The sequence below is a fragment of the Nymphalis io genome, chromosome 21, assembly GCF_905147045.1.
Source record: "Nymphalis io chromosome 21, ilAglIoxx1.1, whole genome shotgun sequence".
Taxonomy (NCBI): Eukaryota; Metazoa; Arthropoda; class Insecta; order Lepidoptera; family Nymphalidae; genus Nymphalis; species Nymphalis io.
This window is the reverse complement of record NC_065908.1, coordinates 8,323,304-8,341,170: the sequence shown is the minus strand read 5'-3', so window position 1 is coordinate 8,341,170 and position 17,867 is coordinate 8,323,304. Positions and strand designations below refer to the sequence as shown.

The window sequence follows — 17,867 nt, the reverse complement described above, 5'->3', positions numbered from 1 at the left end:
TAAACATTAAATAGACTTTTGAAAAAAAGAAGGTTTTATGCTATTGTGAATATTTATTGGACTTTATTATTAGTGATATAATTTATTTTATCCGGCTCAAAGGACCAAGCTGTGCAGAAACTTAATATAAGTCAACTATGAAGTGTAGGTAGTATAATGGTCATTTAATTAGATAATTAAACGTTTATATTAAGTAACAATAGGCGGCAATCGTTCGTTACCAAATATTTTCTTTATAGGGCCTCGCTTTGGATCCAAAACCCTCTCGTCGTTTCTGCGAGGAATAGTCCTGAAACACATACGAATACTGTATACAAAGTTCCAAATATATTTTATATTCATTAAAATATTATACTTATTAAAATTAATATATATATATTCAATAAAATATTTTTATATAGCAAGAATAACTTCTGGTAACTGTTATAATCAATTATAAAGAATTATATATATAATAGTTATAAATAAAAATGTATATAATATTATTTTTTACTTACTGCCAGTATGTTCCATTCTTCTGAAGACGCATGATATTATTGTGGCATATCATTAGTTCATTTTGTAAATAAGTCCTTTGATCATTGACCCGTACAAACAACTACGAATAGAAAAAAATATGCATTTAAATTTATCAGATATGTCCTCGGTGTAATAATTAATCATTTAATAATTTAACCTTTGATTCGGAATCCAAACGCCATTCCCTGCTTCGTAGTGTACTTATCAAATCGGTTTTAAGTCTCTCGAAACGTTTAACAGTGCGCAGTAATTCAGCCTGCCAAAAAAATAAAAAAATAGTATATGTGACAAATAAAAAAATATTATTCATTCGGACAAAAATACTTACTGGAGTAAGAATATCCAAATTAATGTTTAAATCGTCATGTTTTAACTTGCAATCTGCAAATGTATAAATTAATAATATAAATAGTATCACGGAAAATATTAAAAAAGTAAACATATAATATTATAAAATATAATAATATAGAAGTGATGGTTTTTACCTAGTCCACAAATTCTGGCACCCTTAATTTTTTCTTTTAAAACAAGCAGCTGTTGTTTCAAAGCATCTATAGCTTCTAATAAATGCTTGTGTTTTATACTCTCTTTTTGTAAATCGTTATCGGAATCCCATGGATATTCTCCTTTACGCAATTCTTCTTGCATACAGACAATTTGCTTTTCTAATTCTCCATTCTGCCAAGCAGCAGATTCTCTAAAAATGAAATCAGTATTGATAATAGAACTTACATAACTTTGAGATATTAAAAACAAAACAAAGCTAACAATATTTACTAAGTACCTGCATGTCTTTTCGTGGTCTAATTCTGTTTTCAAATTCTCAATTTCGTGATCGTTCATTTTAATATCCAATAAATTATATAGAAAATCCTTTAAATGAAATAAATGGGGTTCAATTAAAAATACACCTTTCGAATCGTATAATTGATTCAACATACCTTAGCAACCCAAAATTGCTAAAGGTGACTATGTTAAAAAAATAATATTTTATAAATATAATGATGTTGCTGCTTAAATTTTAAATCTGGATAAAAATAACTTATTTAAATTTAAGGTAGTTTTAGGTACTACATAAAAATTAACCTAACGCTTGATTTTAAAATTGAAACATAGTTTAGAAATTTTATTTTATCTGTGAAAACTGCCAACTGTCAAATTTCAAATGTTTAAATTTGAAGTTTGAACTGATTTTCAAAATAACTTTCGAGAGTTTAAAAGTAAAATTCATATAATATAGCAATCATTTTGATATTTTCATTGCATTTATTATTAGTTATTTACTTTTTTGTAAACATAATGAGTTTATTAAGTGCTGTTCTATTGGAAGCTGACAAAGCTACTACAAAAGATATAAAAAAATATCTAGATGAGCTAGTGCCGAAATTAAAAGATCTTACTGAAAGAGTGCAAATGCTATCCTGGTCACTACAACAAAATTTCATCGATACATACTTACATTTTACCCCCACAAAAAGTTTGGAACAATTAAATTACAAAAACCGAAAAGCGAACATACTTTCCGACTATTCGAAATTCAAACAAGAGGTCACATTATTTGATGACAAGTTCGAGAATAAAGATACAGTAATTGAAGATTTTAACAATAACCGTAAGAAATTAGAAAAATCATTTAATAATTTCTACGATCTTTGTATTGTTGCTGAAGGGAAATGGATATTAGATAAAGGAAATCATGAATTCGGTAGATTTAATTACACTGAAGCTATACTAAGTATCAAAGAATTGCAAAGTAAATTGCGCGACCTTAAATTCGAAGGGAACGGAAACAAGGCACTAACTAATTTAACTGCTCAAGCTGAGACCCAGTTAGCGATATACACAGCTCAGTTGAGCATTGAATGGGAAGATATATTCACTTGGTCAGAAAAAAAGGGGGTAAATTGTGTAATATATTCACTTTCAGTACTACAGTGTGACCCACACCTATTACAGAAAATTTTAAAATCCTTATATGTGACTGAGAGAATGAATGCAGAACTTGGTGAATTTTCTCATTTCTTTATAGATAAATTGTTGCACAATGTCATCAAGTACAACTGTGAAATATTCACTGAAGACCCAATTGGCGCATTGGTGTTCAATATTAAGATTGATCTGAATGAAAGAAATAAACCAAACTTCCAAACAATATTTAACAATTTAACGGCAATATTTGAGTTCCTCCAATCAACTTTAGGTACTCAGATGGAAGCTGAAAAAACTTTTATCGAGGTATTTGCTGATTGTATTCAAGATCAATTTTTCAATAAAATAATTGACAACTGCATTAGAAATAATTTGCCATCATGTGATAGTAGCTATGAAAATTACAAAAATATTGTGATAGAATTGGATTCATTCAATAAATTCTTAATTGAACTAAAATTTGTTGAAGCAAGTGAATCCCCGCTTAACAAATTCATAAATGATACTGAATGCATTTTATATAATAAAAAATGTGATAAGTTGTTGTCTGATGTTCGTACAATGTTAAACAATAGTCTATCTCATGGTACAATGACTGTAGGTACTAATAATGAAATTGAAAATGTCTCTATATTAGATGTTACACAAAAAGAGGTTGCATATGACCTACACAATCCTCTCTTTTTGCCAAAAGGTGTGATATCTCAGAATGTTAAACAAATCATGTCATTGATCGTGGAACATTTAGAAGAAAGTGTGAAACTCCCAGATAAGTATAGCAATCAATTGGTTATGTACATAAAAGACATAGCAGTCATGTACCAATGCATAGTACCCAAGAAATTTAAAGTCAATTTAGAATGCTGTCCTTTAGATATTGGTAAGAAATAATTGTTCTTTATAGTTAGATAATATCACTATATATGTTACATATAGCTGTTTTTTCTTAAATTTTAGTTTGTTTGCACTATTGAAACAAATAATGAGTTATATTACAACATTTTTCTATAATTTTCAGCTCTGTTTTTCAATAACTGCTTTTACTTAGCACATAGTCTTGTTGGTCCACCGTGGAATATCACCATGCCAGCCCCGTTAGCTGATCTCTTAAACACAACTCTTCTAGAATGTATACAAGACCTAAGAGTGCTGGGTTTAGAGAAAATGTCCCTCTTCTTACAATTTCAGAAAAATGTTATAACACAGAAAATTGAAGCAAATGGTAAGCCCTTAGAGCTTTTACTAATATACTTAAGTCAACTCAAGATCTCAGGAGACTCAAGATCTCAGGAGAATATATATAATATATTCAGAAAATATTCACTTAAGTTATGAGAATCGAAGTTAGTACAGTTTGATACTAGATTTTGTTATATTACATACCCTTATAGTCTTGTATTGTATTTAGTAATATCTTTTTTAACATTAGCTTTAAATTTAATTAGCGGTATTTGGTATATGAAATTTTATTATAGAAAGAAATACAATTATATGCTAAGACAATAAGTTTGTTGTTACAGGTCTATTTTACTTCCTTCTCTTTTATATCAATATTTTTCATTGTTTCTATTATTTCAGAACTACCATGGACATATGAATCATATGAAACATTTGATTGTGCTGTTAACTATGCCGTTACACTAATGCAAGAGTTGAAAGCTATGTGGTACAATGTTCTTCCCAGCCGCATGTATGAGCTGTCCATGTGCACACTTATATTAGCTTTATGTCAATCTATGCTCGATAGAATATTTGCTGACTGCAAACCTATTTGTGAGGATTTAGTGTACATGCTGGCAGTGAGGTTTGAAGATACAATGTCGGAAGTTATAACTTTATTTGAGGTAATAATTTTTATATACTATCATGATATATGAACTACTTTTTTTTATCTTCCAACTAATTTTAAAGTCCAAATTAACCAGCTGGTGCCCGTGACTTAATCTGCTTGAAAATCGGCGTTATATATTAGAAATGCATTTTCGTGTTCTGTTACCTATTTTTAATACCGCAGGGCTATTTTCAAATTTCAAGGAATATGTAGGTAAGGTGTTTTATCTTGTCCTATAGAGTAAAATTCAGCACAGAAGAAGTAATATAAATTAAATATAGAATAAAATGTTTACAGGGTCCCATCAAGCTTGAAAACAAGATCAACATCTGGAACAAGTTCATAAAGATGCCACAGTTGTTAAAAGCGCAGATGCTAGAAATTGCTGATCTTTGGCATAAAGACAAGGAATTGTCTCAGAGTTATGCTTGCGAAGATATAAGGCTTATTATCAAAATGAGGTTCCCTGATGATAAATACAGACTAAAGATATTAAAAGAAATACAATAAATACCATTATTTTTTATTTCGTTTACATATTAACGTTAAGTTTACAAAATATTGATACTAGAAAAAAAAACTTACTTTGTTCTTATATCCTATATTTACATACAGACAGTTGCGATAGTTTAGCTAACGAGACTTCAGATCAGCCCTGGATTTATATCTAGGCCTACAAGTCCCCGACCTAGCCCCACCCCTTCTAGCCAAATATAATATAATTTTAGATAACCCGCTTTGGAAGGGAGGGCCTCAAATGTCAAAGTGCCTGGGGCCTTACATTAGAGAAATACCATGTACACTGTGTTGGCACAACTAAAAGCTAAAAAAAATCAAATTATTATGAATCGTAATTTTATTATTATTATAATGTCATTAATATGTATCTATAAGTTTTTTTAAGACCCAGTTTCCTAAATTCGATCGATAGAAACTTGTATAGGGAATACGGAAGGATGCAATTCTAGTCTCAGTAAGTGCCTATAGAATTATAGATGCTTGTTTTTCCCTTTCGTGTGGGAAATATGAAAACACATTCGCGTTTGCGTGCACGTGTTAGCATGGTTACGTAAGTATAATCCAATTTTATTATTAGAGTTATTTGCGGAAGAACGGAAATAGGAAGTACAGCTGCTCGCCAAACTGTGCCTTTAGTCTATTCATAGATAACTTTTTTTTTCAATAAAGATTTTTAAGAAAATTGTATTATTGGTTTAATTTCTATTAACAATTTTATATATTATTAGTATTCGCCCGCGTATAAGGGGTAGGTGATAGCGTATATGCAAAATTTTGTAATGATCCGTTGACATGAAAGTATTTTAAACAAACAAACTTGCATTTCGCATTTATATTACTAGCAAGGATATTCGGATGTTAACTGCAAACGTACCTTTATGTTATATTGTTATGTATGACTAACCGTTCGTGAGTCGTGACCACGATATGTCAATTCTGTTGAAACGTTGGGCAAAATAACAGATAAGTGTTGATGGAATTTAAATCCCGTATAAAATATAAAAAAAATGAATAAAATACATCGCGAAAGCAATTTAATAAACATTTGGTCTAAGTATCTTAAAATTAAACTAAAATTTGTCATGTTGTAGATCTCTTAAGCACTAGTTGGGCCAAATTACCACACCGAAAAATATAATATGTATAATATGAAGTACTGCGTTGGCTGCATAGCCACTGGCCAATGTTAAATTGGATTAACAAAACATATATTAAAAACTTTTAGTACTTCAGTAATATCATAATTCTGACCTATTTTTACGATATAGTATAGAAATATTTATAATGTAGTTGATATTGGCATTGGCAGAGAAAGTTACATGAATGCTATAAAAGTGTGCAGCGCTTCCGAGCTCGCATCATTACGTATACTTACATGTCTGCTATCGACATCGCCACACACTATGCAACACTTATCGGTAGGTACAACACTTCGTTAAAATATACAAAACGCGGGATAATTTGAAAATTGTGTTTCAGTGAAATGGACGTTTTAGTGATTGTGATATCAGTGATAACACCTGGAGATAAGTTTGATGATTATCTCAACTCAGGTAAAGTAATAAAAATAAACATCGAGGCGGAAATATGACATCGTATAGCAATTGTGCTAAACATATTATAAATAATTTAATTCAGACGTTTGGTTTAAAATTCAACACTAATTTTCGTACAAGTTAACAATATAAAGTAATTAATTATAAGATATTCACTGTATCATTAACTAATTTTTATTTTTTTATTGTCATAAAATATTGTCGTGTGGTTCTATAACTTAATCGTATCGTAGCCACTTAAGTAAGGGATTTTTATTAAGCGCGTTAATACTATGGTGAAGACGAACCAACCAATCACTGAAAACATTCCCAAAAAAGGGTAGATATCAGGCAGGCTGCTGTACATAAAAGGGATAACAAGCGAATTACGGTTGCTGTAAATAGTTAATTAACAATATTCTATGAAACTATTCGACAGAAAAAAAGGTTTGCGTGAGAAAGATGTTCACGCTCTAATAATAATTTATGAAGTAAAAGTAATTGTAAAAAGTGATTAAAATTGGTAATTTTCTCATGAACACAAATATTTTTGAAATATTCAATATTATTTTGCTACATATTTAATTATTTTAATTATAGTTTGGTTATAATTAAACTATAATAAAGATAACTTACTCGTTTTTCTTTATTTTTCAATTTAAATATTAATTTTTTATTTATATTTCAGACGGCATTCCTGATCACAGCGTTAGCGATCGTCGTCAATGAACGTGTCGTGAACGCTCAAAATGTCAATAGCGCGGATCAAATGGCCATGGAAACGAAGAACAAAGCGGTGACAATTGTGGAAGGACCGAAACTCAACAAACCGATACAACCTACCCAGTTAGCGAAAGCAAATCAGACTAACAGTCCAGAGTTGAGACCGTCGAGTAAACCGCCTATACATCTCATTTCAGACAAAAAATTCTTCTATGATATGCCCCAACATTTTTATAATTCAATGAAAAAGATGCATGCCCCTCCTCTACATTTATACACTAAAGAACCATTGAAACTTTCTAATTCAGTCTACAAATTCCCCAATGTGATTCCAATACAAAGAGGAAATCTATTCTATCCGAAGCCAACGCGACAACCGCTTATCTTCGCTGCATCCACCGGCAACCCATTAGTAGCGAAAAGTCCAAAATTCAGTCTACCAGTTCAAACTATTAACGGAATACGGACAGATTTCGTTAGGCCACCAAAAGATGCTAATTTGTCTACATCGACGTCTACAACAATCGCCCCTACGACCACACAAAGAATATTACGAACAAAGCGAATATGGCCAAAAAGGATTACAGAGAAGATGAACTCGTCTTCTACTCAAAATATTTCCTTTACGTCCGAAAAGTTATTAAAGAATAACACAACTAATAGCACTGATTTGGCTACATCCGCAAGCCGTCTACGCCCAAGATATGCTGCTACTGAAACACCGATTTCATCGACGACTTCTCAAGCTACGACTCGAGGTTATCGCAGAGTAACCAGAACTTCAAGAATAAAACCCACTAAAGCTCCAGTCTTCGAATCAATACAACCCAATGATTGGGTACCGATTGTACCTTCTCACTACTCTAAATTGAAAAAACAACCTCAAACACCTATTAGTAAAAGATCGGATGTATTTTTACAACCTTATGGATTATTTCCCGTCGGTCAATCATCACAAAATCCGCATGCTCTGGGTAAAAAGATGGTTTTTTTTCGTAAAAGAAAACGACAGATGAATCCTTACGTATTTACTCAAGAATATAATCCTAAAGTAATTTATCCGCAACAACAATTAAGTTACGATGACCAACAAACAGAAGGAAGTCAGAACCAACAAAAAGTAGTAACGAAGATTAAACATCACCACCATCATCATCACCATCGCTATATCAAAACTGTGGAAAAGCCAGTCAAGGTACCGTATAAAGTTGAAGTCGAAGTACCAAAACCATATCCAGTAGAAAAGAAGGTTCCAGTACCAGTGCCCGTGGAAAAGATAAAAGTTGTGGATAGACCATATCCAGTTCAAGTAGAAAAAAAAGTTCCATATCCCGTAACTGTCAAAGTTCCACACCCCGTCCCTGTGAAAGTTGTCGAGAAAGAATATGTGCCCAAACCTTACGCTATAATCCATCATGTCCCGATTTTCAAACAGGTTGAAGTTAAAGTACCACAACCTGTTGCTGTGCAAGTGGAAAAAAGAGTGCCTTATCCAGTCAAAGTCCCATACGCTGTAGAAAAACGGGTTCCCGTACCCGTGAAAGTCGAAACAAAAGTCCCTTATCCTGTACCGGTTAAAGTTTTCATACCTCAACCTTATCCTGTTGAAAAGAAAGTACCCTATCCTGTCGAAGTAAAAGTGAAAGAACCCGTTGAAGTTATTAAACATGTTCACGTTAAGGTACCATATCCGCAACCTTATCCGGTAAAAATACCGCACCCGATACCGTACCGTGTTGAGAAGAGAGTCCCTTACCCCGTTAAAGTTGAGAAAAAAGTCCCGTATCCTGTCGAAGTACTGGTTCCTCATAAAGTAGAAGTTGAGAAAAGGGTCCCGGTCTACGTCCCACGACCTTATCCGGTAGAAAAGAGAGTTCCCTATCCCGTAAAAGTTCCGTATCCAGTGAAAGTGCACGTTAAAGTACCAGTCCGAGTGCCTGTAGAAGTACCTGTGTATATCCACCATCCTTTTCAGATCATAAATGACGACGCGATGGGAGTCGGAGATGGCGGCAACAACTATTACCCAGCCTCTGAGAGCAATTATTATGCAGACGGAGAAGAAAACGGATATGTTAGCCGTTCGGAGACGGAAAACGTCACGAACAGCCCTCAGCACAGCGTAACTGTTCACGGTAACACGGGTTTCACGGGCTTCGTATCGCGGTCTGATAGTGAATCCACGACTGCAAAAACAACACCGACGAAATGATTGTATAATTAAACCGTTGATATAAATCAAATAGTGCGTGTTATAGACAGATGGAAAGAAAACGTGTGATGCTGTGATATATTTAAAAAATCCTCGGCATACTTTCAAATTTATGGAACCCACCAGATAAGTTATTACCAATTCAATTGTAGTATAGTATATACGAGAACATCTAATAATTGTACGCCATTGAAGAAATATACAAGATTTTAATTAATTATTTGTCACGAAATGGTATTTAAGAAAAGCTATGTAAATTATTGTTCGTGAAACTAAATAGTTATCGAAGCTATGCGGTTATCATCGAAGGTTTTAAGTAATACTAATGTAATGTTAACCCTAATAAAAACATGAATAATTTAAATTGTCAATTGTCATCAGTGTTTATTTATTAATAAGTACAATTTATTTTTAACATTCACCTGCCGGAAATGTTAACTTTACATAATATCTACAAAAAAATATGGATTTAGTAACGATTGCATTGTTTATTTATAACAAGGAAGCTTGTAAAACAAAGTTAGTTTTGATTGCAACGAACCGTAGGAACACTCGTGATTTCGCGCGCTAACTCAAGTGTGACATTCACTTTCGATGAATGTGTTTCCTATTCCGCAGTTCTGTTTGCTTTATTTGAGATCATTAATTATGGTAGAATTAAAACTAATTATGACCTTAAAAGATCTAAAGTAAGGTGAATCAAGATTTGCGGCTAGATATTTTTTTTAAGGATACATACTTGTTTTTAATTGTATCGTGTGTGATTGCACAACGTTCAACCAATCGATTGAAGATTTGTGAAATAGAACCGCCATCGTACAATCGATGCTTAAAAGATATGGCACATATCAGGTAGCTTGAATTTATTATAAAAAAAATATATATTGTATTTATTTTTCAATTAACTTAAATCATAATTTAGTAAATTATATGAAACTAGGGAAATTCAATACCAATAACTTACATTTATTACATGAACAGAACAGTTCTATTATCTTTTTATAAATTTAATCTACTTGATGTTAGGTGCTAATTATGACAAAAAGTTTATAAATATATAATTTTGTCCCCTGGCTCTAAAAGGACCTAAGTACATTTTGAGTAAAATGTAAAGCCCATTTTGCCAAATCATTTCAAAAAAATAAATTTATCAGTGCTAAAAAGGCATATGAACAAACAGCTCATTGTATTTGTATTTTTTGAGTTATATAAACTTGGAATATTAAAAAATTATGAAAAATATAAATATATTTAATTAAAACCTTAATTTGTAAAATATTTTATATCAACATAAAGAAGCAATGTGAATTAATTTATATACAACTTAAAAGTATTATAACAAATTATTTTACTTTTACAAACTGCCACTCCAACTCATAAATACCGACAGATGTTTGATTTTTTTCATCATATTCAACCCATTCCTTTTCTGTTAAATCAACATCACCAAATATTATACCTGAAATCATAAGTAATGCATAAATATTAAATAAATATACAATTTTACACTAATTTAACTTTCTTTTTGATTTTTTAATTTTTAATGAAAACTATTGAATTTATATTGAAACACACTTTGAATGAATTTTAATTAAATTTAAATATTATTTTATTATGCCTTGTATATGTATGTACCATCATTTTCAGCCTCTGCAAGCCAGCCAGACTTAGGTTCAAAGTCAACAGGCTCCAGTCCTCTGCAGTCAAATGTTACAATCGACTTGAATTTACCTACATCATTACTTGTGAAAACACCTAAAAAGATATTAAACATATTTATGTTATTTAGTACCATATATTGAAAAAAAATGACAGAATTATTATAAAAATCCTTAAGATAGTAATTAAGTAAATTTAGAAAAAATATGAAACTGTTATGGTACCATTACTTCCTTCAATGACATCGATACTGTTTTCCCTCGAACACAATTTACATTTTATAAGTAAGTTTGTTTCTGATCTGTTATGTTTTTGGGGAACTTTATCGGCTTCGGTAAGATCGTGAAATTTGTCGGACACTTCGCCGCAGTTGCCGCACTTTAACTTTAAAAACCACTGATAGTGTGGATGATTCGTATAGAACTTTTCTATACATTCTAGAGACGCTCTTATTTGAAGCGATATTTTCACCATTTTTTGTTTAATTCTATCTTGATGTCAATATATTTTTATCACCTTTCGTCTCTTGTAATTTCTATATCCTAGTTTAGAGAAAAATGTCACTGACATTTGGTTAATGTCTCAAACGTATGTCAAAACTCAAAATTAAATTTTGGTTAGTGTGACCATCGCGAAAATCTGCAGTCATATTTTAATGTTTATGTAACGATTACTATATATGCTAGATTTTTTGAACCTCGCAGCAGAAAATCAATCTTCTGATTGTGCAAGGAGACAAATACTACTTGGATCGATCCTAAGGATCTTTCCGGAAAGTATGTGCACTCCTATGCAACCTAACTCGTACAAGTGCACGTGGTGCACACTCGTACTGTGAAAATCCCGCTTAATGTTAATTGAAATTATACTTCAATAGGGGCTATATATAATAGTGAGGTATCTATATTGCACTGTTTATTTTTAAATTTTATGAAATCATAATGAATCTTCTAAGTCTTCAATAAGGTGACCAAAAAGTGAACTTCCTACAGAATATAACTGAAATCGTTAATTTAGTTTTATTTTTAAGTAAATTTTTGAAGTAGTTATAGTAGAAATAGAAGGGACCTTAATATACGTAATTACGTATTTATTTGTTGATGTTGATGTAAAGTAAATAAAACCATGTACATATGCATTATTATTTTGAATTTATTTATTGTTTGTAATTTTTTGAGTACTGATAATATTAGCAAAGATTTTTTGATAGGTTATGATTTGTTTAGTTTCCGAATACACATTTAAGTTTATACGTTTGTGTGAATATATATTTTCGTTGATGATTTGCATCCAACGTAATTGTATTAAAATAAAAAAATAATTTAGAGTTAATTATTCATAAACAATTTTATAAAATCTAATGACAATAATAATTCGCACTATTTGCGAGCTGTTAAGTCAATATACATCGACGTCATACGTACGATGTGGTAACCAAGCTCTTACAAGGCTCATGAATGGAAGAAAATTCGAGAATGCTTCCGTCTCCTCGCATATCAACAGTTTCTTCATACGCATAACTGCAATGAAACATTCGCAGGAATGTTTAACACGGTGTGGTGCCGTAGGCGTAGTGGTGGTGTAGGCTTTATGAACACGACATTCGGCTTAACTTCGTAGAGGAACTACCCTTATTGCATTTCCTTGCGGATCAGTATGTAGAGTGAGACCCATCTCTTGCAAGACTTCGTTGTCGACGGGACCTTGAAGAGTCAATTTTGATATAACCTCCTGTAATTATAAAATGTTAACATAAATAACCTATTTTTAATATGATTACCATAATAATTTAATATTCAGTTCACAAAATTGACGGCTCACTTGATATATATGGTAACTTTGGATACATGTTTCGGTAGCTAATTAAAAGTAAAATAAATTATACTCTTACTTGATTTTCTGGACAATTTTCGCAAAGACAACGGACCGCAAATATAACCCATTGCATTATTACTGTAATTTCATTAGGAGTTTATCGACACTATTTACAATAAAAAAAAACAATAATTTTTATGTATTGGTATTTTTTTCCCCTATCAGATGTTATTACACGCCTAAAACGATTTTTTTTAGATAATTCAAAAAGGATACAAGGATTGCGAGCATCAATATTGCAGCAGTCGAGTAATACAGGGATTACTTCTAATTCTCTCATCTGTAAATAAAAAATAAAGTATTATATATAGTAATACATTTATACTTCTATCACTAGGAACAAAAAATTTGGTTATATAATAATATGTAATATAACCCGCGTTATTAGAATGTGATGGAACCTCGACAAAGTAAATCAAATGACAGTTCACGAGCGAAGGAGCGTTAGAAAATAATTTATAAACAATTTTTATCCGACTTTGGCAATGCCAAAAGAGAGTATAGATTTCAGCATATTATGGACTTGTCCATGTCATGTGGGTATGTATGTTAAAGTGTTTGTATGTGTACAGATGAAACCGCATCAAAATCGGTCCATTTTAATTGTTTTGGGGCTATGTTGGCACAGACAGACATATAAATATATATTATAAATTTATAACACTTTTAAGTCGGGGATTAAGCACATGTAAAAAAACTATATATTAGATTTCAATTTAATTGATTATTGCGACTGTAATTTAATATGTGAAGTTAGCTCAATATGATTTTTTATAATATACAGTAACAACCTGTGAATGTCCCACTGCTGGGCTAAGGCCTCCTCTCCTTTTTTGAGGAGAACGTTTGGAGCTTATTCCACCACGCTGCTCCAATGTAGGTTGGTGGAATACACATGTGGCAGAATTTCATTGAAATTAGACACATGCAGGTTTCCTCACGATGTTTTCCTTCACCGTCAAGCACGAGATGAATTATAATCACAAATTAAGCACATGAAAATTCAGTGGTGCTTGCCCGGGTTTGAACCCACGATTATCGGTTAAGATTCACGCGTTCTTATCAGTGGGCCATCTCGGCTCGGTTTATAATATATTATAACATATTACCTGCTTTTTATTCTCCTGGTTCTTCCAGCACAAGTTAGCGAGAGTACGGACTAGAGATGCCTTAAAACCGAATGCCACGTGATGTTCAACAGTCTCCACGATTGTCACAGATTTCTTCGGAGTGGTCATGTCAATTGCTCCCAATCTATTATAAAAATACAATAAACTTAATTATTAAATCATGAACTTTTACATCAATGACATTAGATGTAATATGTACAAGAGGCTGCTTTATCTCTTCCAGGCCACATTAAGGTTGAGGAATAAATGTCTATAAACTGAAATCATATTAATTAGAAATGGACATGATCTAGTGAGTGCAACATATTGATTTTAACCAAATCAGATTAAAATACAGGCCCGGATGTAGAGATCGAAGGCCACTACGCATTTGACATTTCAGACTCTCCTAAGAATTTTTTAGGTTTTTTTTTAAATAGTAATCTTTTTTTTTAATTATCAAAAGTTAAAAAACGCCCCTAATTTAATTAATATATTTATGTAATCAATTTTTATATTTAATTCCACAATGAATTAAAGATTAATTAAGATTGGCCTAATTGAAATATCTATTAAAAAAATTAATTAAATAATTAATGATGACAATAAATTAAATAATAATTTAATTATACCTCGATTTTTGGGCTTCCGGAGAATCAATTTTAACAAATGGTATTTTGGGTGCATTATCATCAGATATTTTCACTTCTTTCGTTGGTTCTGCTTTCTTTTCAGAGCTACTGTTATCAACGCGTGTTTTCTCCGAAGAAATCCCTAGAATCTTCTGCAACTGTTCACTGAGGTCGAAATCGGTTGACAAATTTTGACTTTTCTTGACTTCTTTAGGTGTGTCCGGCGATTGTTTCTGGGACTCTGATTCCTGTTGATTTTCTGATAACGGTGGCGATATTTCACTTGGTGATGCTTTGATCTCACTACTATCTGATTTCGGCATATGTATCTCAGTTGGTGGATCGTTTGGAGAACTATCCTGGGATTCTGTCTGGCTTGATTCTTGCAAGTCAAGTCTGGGTTGAAGGCCCACTGGGATAACCTCAGCTATGGTATTCATGCTGGCTGTAGGCGATTGTGCGTCTATAATTAGTGGTGGCTCGTTGTCATCACCAATGTCTATTTTATGTTCAAGACTTATTCTTCTGATTGGTAATTGAATACGATCATCAGTCTTTGGCACAGAACTGCTCCTCTTAAATGCTACTTTTGTTAGATCATTATCAATTTTGACATTAGAACTGCCTTCAGAACCACATCTTGTATTTTTATCGGGTAATTCGAATTTCATTGCCTGTAAGTTTTCTAAAGCGTTCATTGTGTCGAATTTGTCAATGAATGGTGAATTGTCATTACATTCAAAATATTGTTCACTACTTTCCGATTCAGTGCATTCAGAAGTAGTTTCATTGCAAGAAAGCATATTATCAGCCGAGTAATTTTTACAAAGAGGATCTAAAAAATTATAATAATAAAAGACTTTGATAAAAATATGAAATTGACTGAAAAACATCATTATATATATATTATACATCATTTATATATATATATATATTTATATAGTCTATCATTCTTACACTACAATATTTACTCTATTTCTTGTAAATGATGTATATTATTAATTAAGAGTGAAAATTAAAAGAGGTAATATAACATATAAAAACTAAAAAATATAACACCTATAACAAAATTAAAATGGCTTACTTTCAGGTGGCTCGTTAACAGCGGGCATGTTCTCATCATTTACTAGCTGCTTTCCTGTGGCTGCATACAGCTTGTTAATGGACGAGAAGAAGTTGTTGCTCTCTTTACCCAGTTTATGTATTGCTCGTAATAAAACTAAAAAATGCAAATTGACATATAAATTTCTCCTGATAGAATATAATAATAATAATATCCTGGGACATTTTTCACACACGGCCATCTGATTCCAAATTAAGCTTGTACAGAGCTTGTACTATGGAAACCAGACAACTGATATACTACATAAACTATTTTTATTTTGTAAATACATACTTATATAGACAATTACACACTGATTCAAGACAAACAGACATGTTCATGCACACAAATATCAGTCCTGGGTGGTAATCGAACTCACAACTTTTGGCGTGAAAGGCAAGCATCCACCAACCATGCCAACTGGCTCGTCAAAATAATAGTACATCTCTCACAGATTAGCTAAAAGCACAAAATGTAGGGTAAGCCCATCTGAGTAGGTACAACCAACTTATTCTATAAATATATAGAATATGTGATAAGTGAAACTCACAAGGAACATTTTAGTCACCAAGTATGGTGATGCTTCATCATTTACATTCAATAAATATTGTAAAATGATGAATTGCTTATAAGAGCTCTACTTGAATAAAAAAAAGATTTTAAGCAAATCAGAATAATTATCAACTAATAAAACAGGTCATGCAATAACACTTTTATCTATTTACACTTACAGGCACAATTTATAAATAAAGATGTATCACTCTGCAAACAATCCATATATGTGTCCATACTTGAAGCCGTTGCTATAATCTCTAATAAAAAAACAACTTCTTGTGGCTCAATAGTATTAACATACTTATCCACTGTTTTCAAAATACAATCGGACTTGCTCTTAAACTCATGTGCCATAAACTTAACAAAGTTCCCTGATACGTTTATATCTTGTGATTCAGTGGACATTAAAATGTTATAAGCCAAGTTTAACACAAGCATACGACATTCTGGATCTAATTTAGAGTAAAGCTTCTCTATATAGTTATTTTCAACACCGATAAGGTATTCTATTATCAAATGTGGGTATTCTGTATTACCATTTATGTACATGTAGCCCAAAGAGTTTAAAAGTGCTACATCATCCGGTAATACATTTGGTTGACCCAGTAATATATTATAAACTATCATAGCTCCCGCTGAAGCAATTTTCTCATTTTGTCCGACCAAGCAATTGAGAATTATAGCATCAAATTTAGTCCAGATTATTATTTGATTGAAAGGATTGTTCACTACAAGATTGCCTAATGTTTGAATGAGGACTGTCATACATGATTCATATTTTTTTTGCAGTTCTTCATTTATGAAATCAACACTTGGATGTTGATACTCTGTGGCAAGTATTAACATTGAATCAAGGATAGAGAGTTCTTTTGAAATGTATGTTTGCATTTTTGTACCGGCTGCTGCGCAAGAACGCACCAGACGCAGACATTGCTCTGCCACGGCCAGAGTACTCCGATTGTAAGAAGCTTGTTCAACATCTAGTCGCATTATGTGAAGTACTTCTGCAATCAGACGCAGTGTATACTCTGAGGCCTTTTTCCTATAAAAAGAAATAAATATAATCAGGACATAAAGTATATACCACGTTATTTAATGATAAAATTAAAAACATGCTTACGGTCGTAATCTTCCGGTTTCTGCGTCTCGAGAGAGTTGCGCTTCTGCGCGCAGCATTTCTTCCACCGCATCCCATTCACCGGTTTCTAATTGGAAATTAATAAGTTTGGCATCTAAAAGTATTTCTTCAGCAAACCATACACTTTTATCTCTGGACATTTTTATTGAGAATATGTATGAGTTTTCGATTTTGTGCACTCTGCATGAATGTTGATAATTTTTGGATACGTCAAAGTCCATGTCAAATTGACTGCTTCCCTCACGAGTTCTCACTGTTTGAGGTTGAGTCAGTAGACAGTATAAAATTAACATCTCAACAATCAATATGACATAGGTAAATGGCTGCCAACATAATTACGAAAGGAAGAATAAATTTCCCGAAAATTAAATTAAAACTTTAACTAAAAATATAAATAAAAAATATGTCTTGATAATAAAGATTATTTGTGTTTTATTGATAAATTTTATCATATTAATCTCTAAATTTTTTATAATTAACTAGTTACCACCCTGAGTCTAATAACAGTCTGCATAAAACATTTATATTG

General features: G+C 31.9%; 5 protein-coding genes across 5 annotated transcripts; 2 read left to right on the top strand and 3 right to left on the bottom strand.

The window, feature by feature from the left end:
* Positions 1-4: 4 nt before the first annotated feature.
* Positions 5-1,398, bottom strand: LOC126776900 (uncharacterized). The gene is made up of 6 exons (XM_050499762.1): positions 1,304-1,398; positions 1,005-1,216; positions 848-900; positions 677-775; positions 498-598; positions 5-289 (listed from the first exon to the last, which is right to left on the bottom strand). The coding sequence occupies exons 1-6, from the start codon at positions 1,360-1,362 to the stop codon at positions 190-192; spliced, it is 624 nt and encodes a 207-aa protein (XP_050355719.1). The 5' UTR covers positions 1,363-1,398; the 3' UTR covers positions 5-189.
* Positions 1,399-1,718: 320 nt separating this feature from the next.
* Positions 1,719-4,789, top strand: LOC126776775 (centromere/kinetochore protein zw10-like). Its single transcript, XM_050499526.1, has 4 exons — positions 1,719-3,328; positions 3,467-3,670; positions 4,027-4,292; positions 4,577-4,789. The coding sequence occupies exons 1-4, from the start codon at positions 1,819-1,821 to the stop codon at positions 4,787-4,789; spliced, it is 2,193 nt and encodes a 730-aa protein (XP_050355483.1). The 5' UTR covers positions 1,719-1,818.
* Positions 4,790-6,281: 1,492 nt separating this feature from the next.
* Positions 6,282-9,332, top strand: LOC126776683 (titin-like). Its single transcript, XM_050499306.1, has 2 exons — positions 6,282-6,356; positions 7,022-9,332. Exons 1-2 carry the CDS (start codon positions 6,282-6,284, stop codon positions 9,266-9,268), a joined length of 2,322 nt encoding a protein of 773 aa, XP_050355263.1. The 3' UTR covers positions 9,269-9,332.
* A 1,199-nt stretch (positions 9,333-10,531) lies between these two features.
* Positions 10,532-11,493, bottom strand: LOC126776916 (UPF0587 protein GA18326). Its single transcript, XM_050499780.1, has 3 exons — positions 11,152-11,493; positions 10,904-11,023; positions 10,532-10,727 (listed from the first exon to the last, which is right to left on the bottom strand). The coding sequence occupies exons 1-3, from the start codon at positions 11,399-11,401 to the stop codon at positions 10,612-10,614; spliced, it is 486 nt and encodes a 161-aa protein (XP_050355737.1). The 5' UTR covers positions 11,402-11,493; the 3' UTR covers positions 10,532-10,611.
* A 600-nt stretch (positions 11,494-12,093) lies between these two features.
* Positions 12,094-17,600, bottom strand: LOC126776768 (uncharacterized). Its single transcript, XM_050499518.1, has 8 exons — positions 17,321-17,600; positions 16,377-17,242; positions 15,628-15,762; positions 14,544-15,378; positions 13,912-14,056; positions 13,019-13,082; positions 12,819-12,880; positions 12,094-12,658 (listed from the first exon to the last, which is right to left on the bottom strand). Exons 1-8 carry the CDS (start codon positions 17,557-17,559, stop codon positions 12,536-12,538), a joined length of 2,469 nt encoding a protein of 822 aa, XP_050355475.1. The 5' UTR covers positions 17,560-17,600; the 3' UTR covers positions 12,094-12,535.
* Positions 17,601-17,867: the final 267 nt, after the last annotated feature.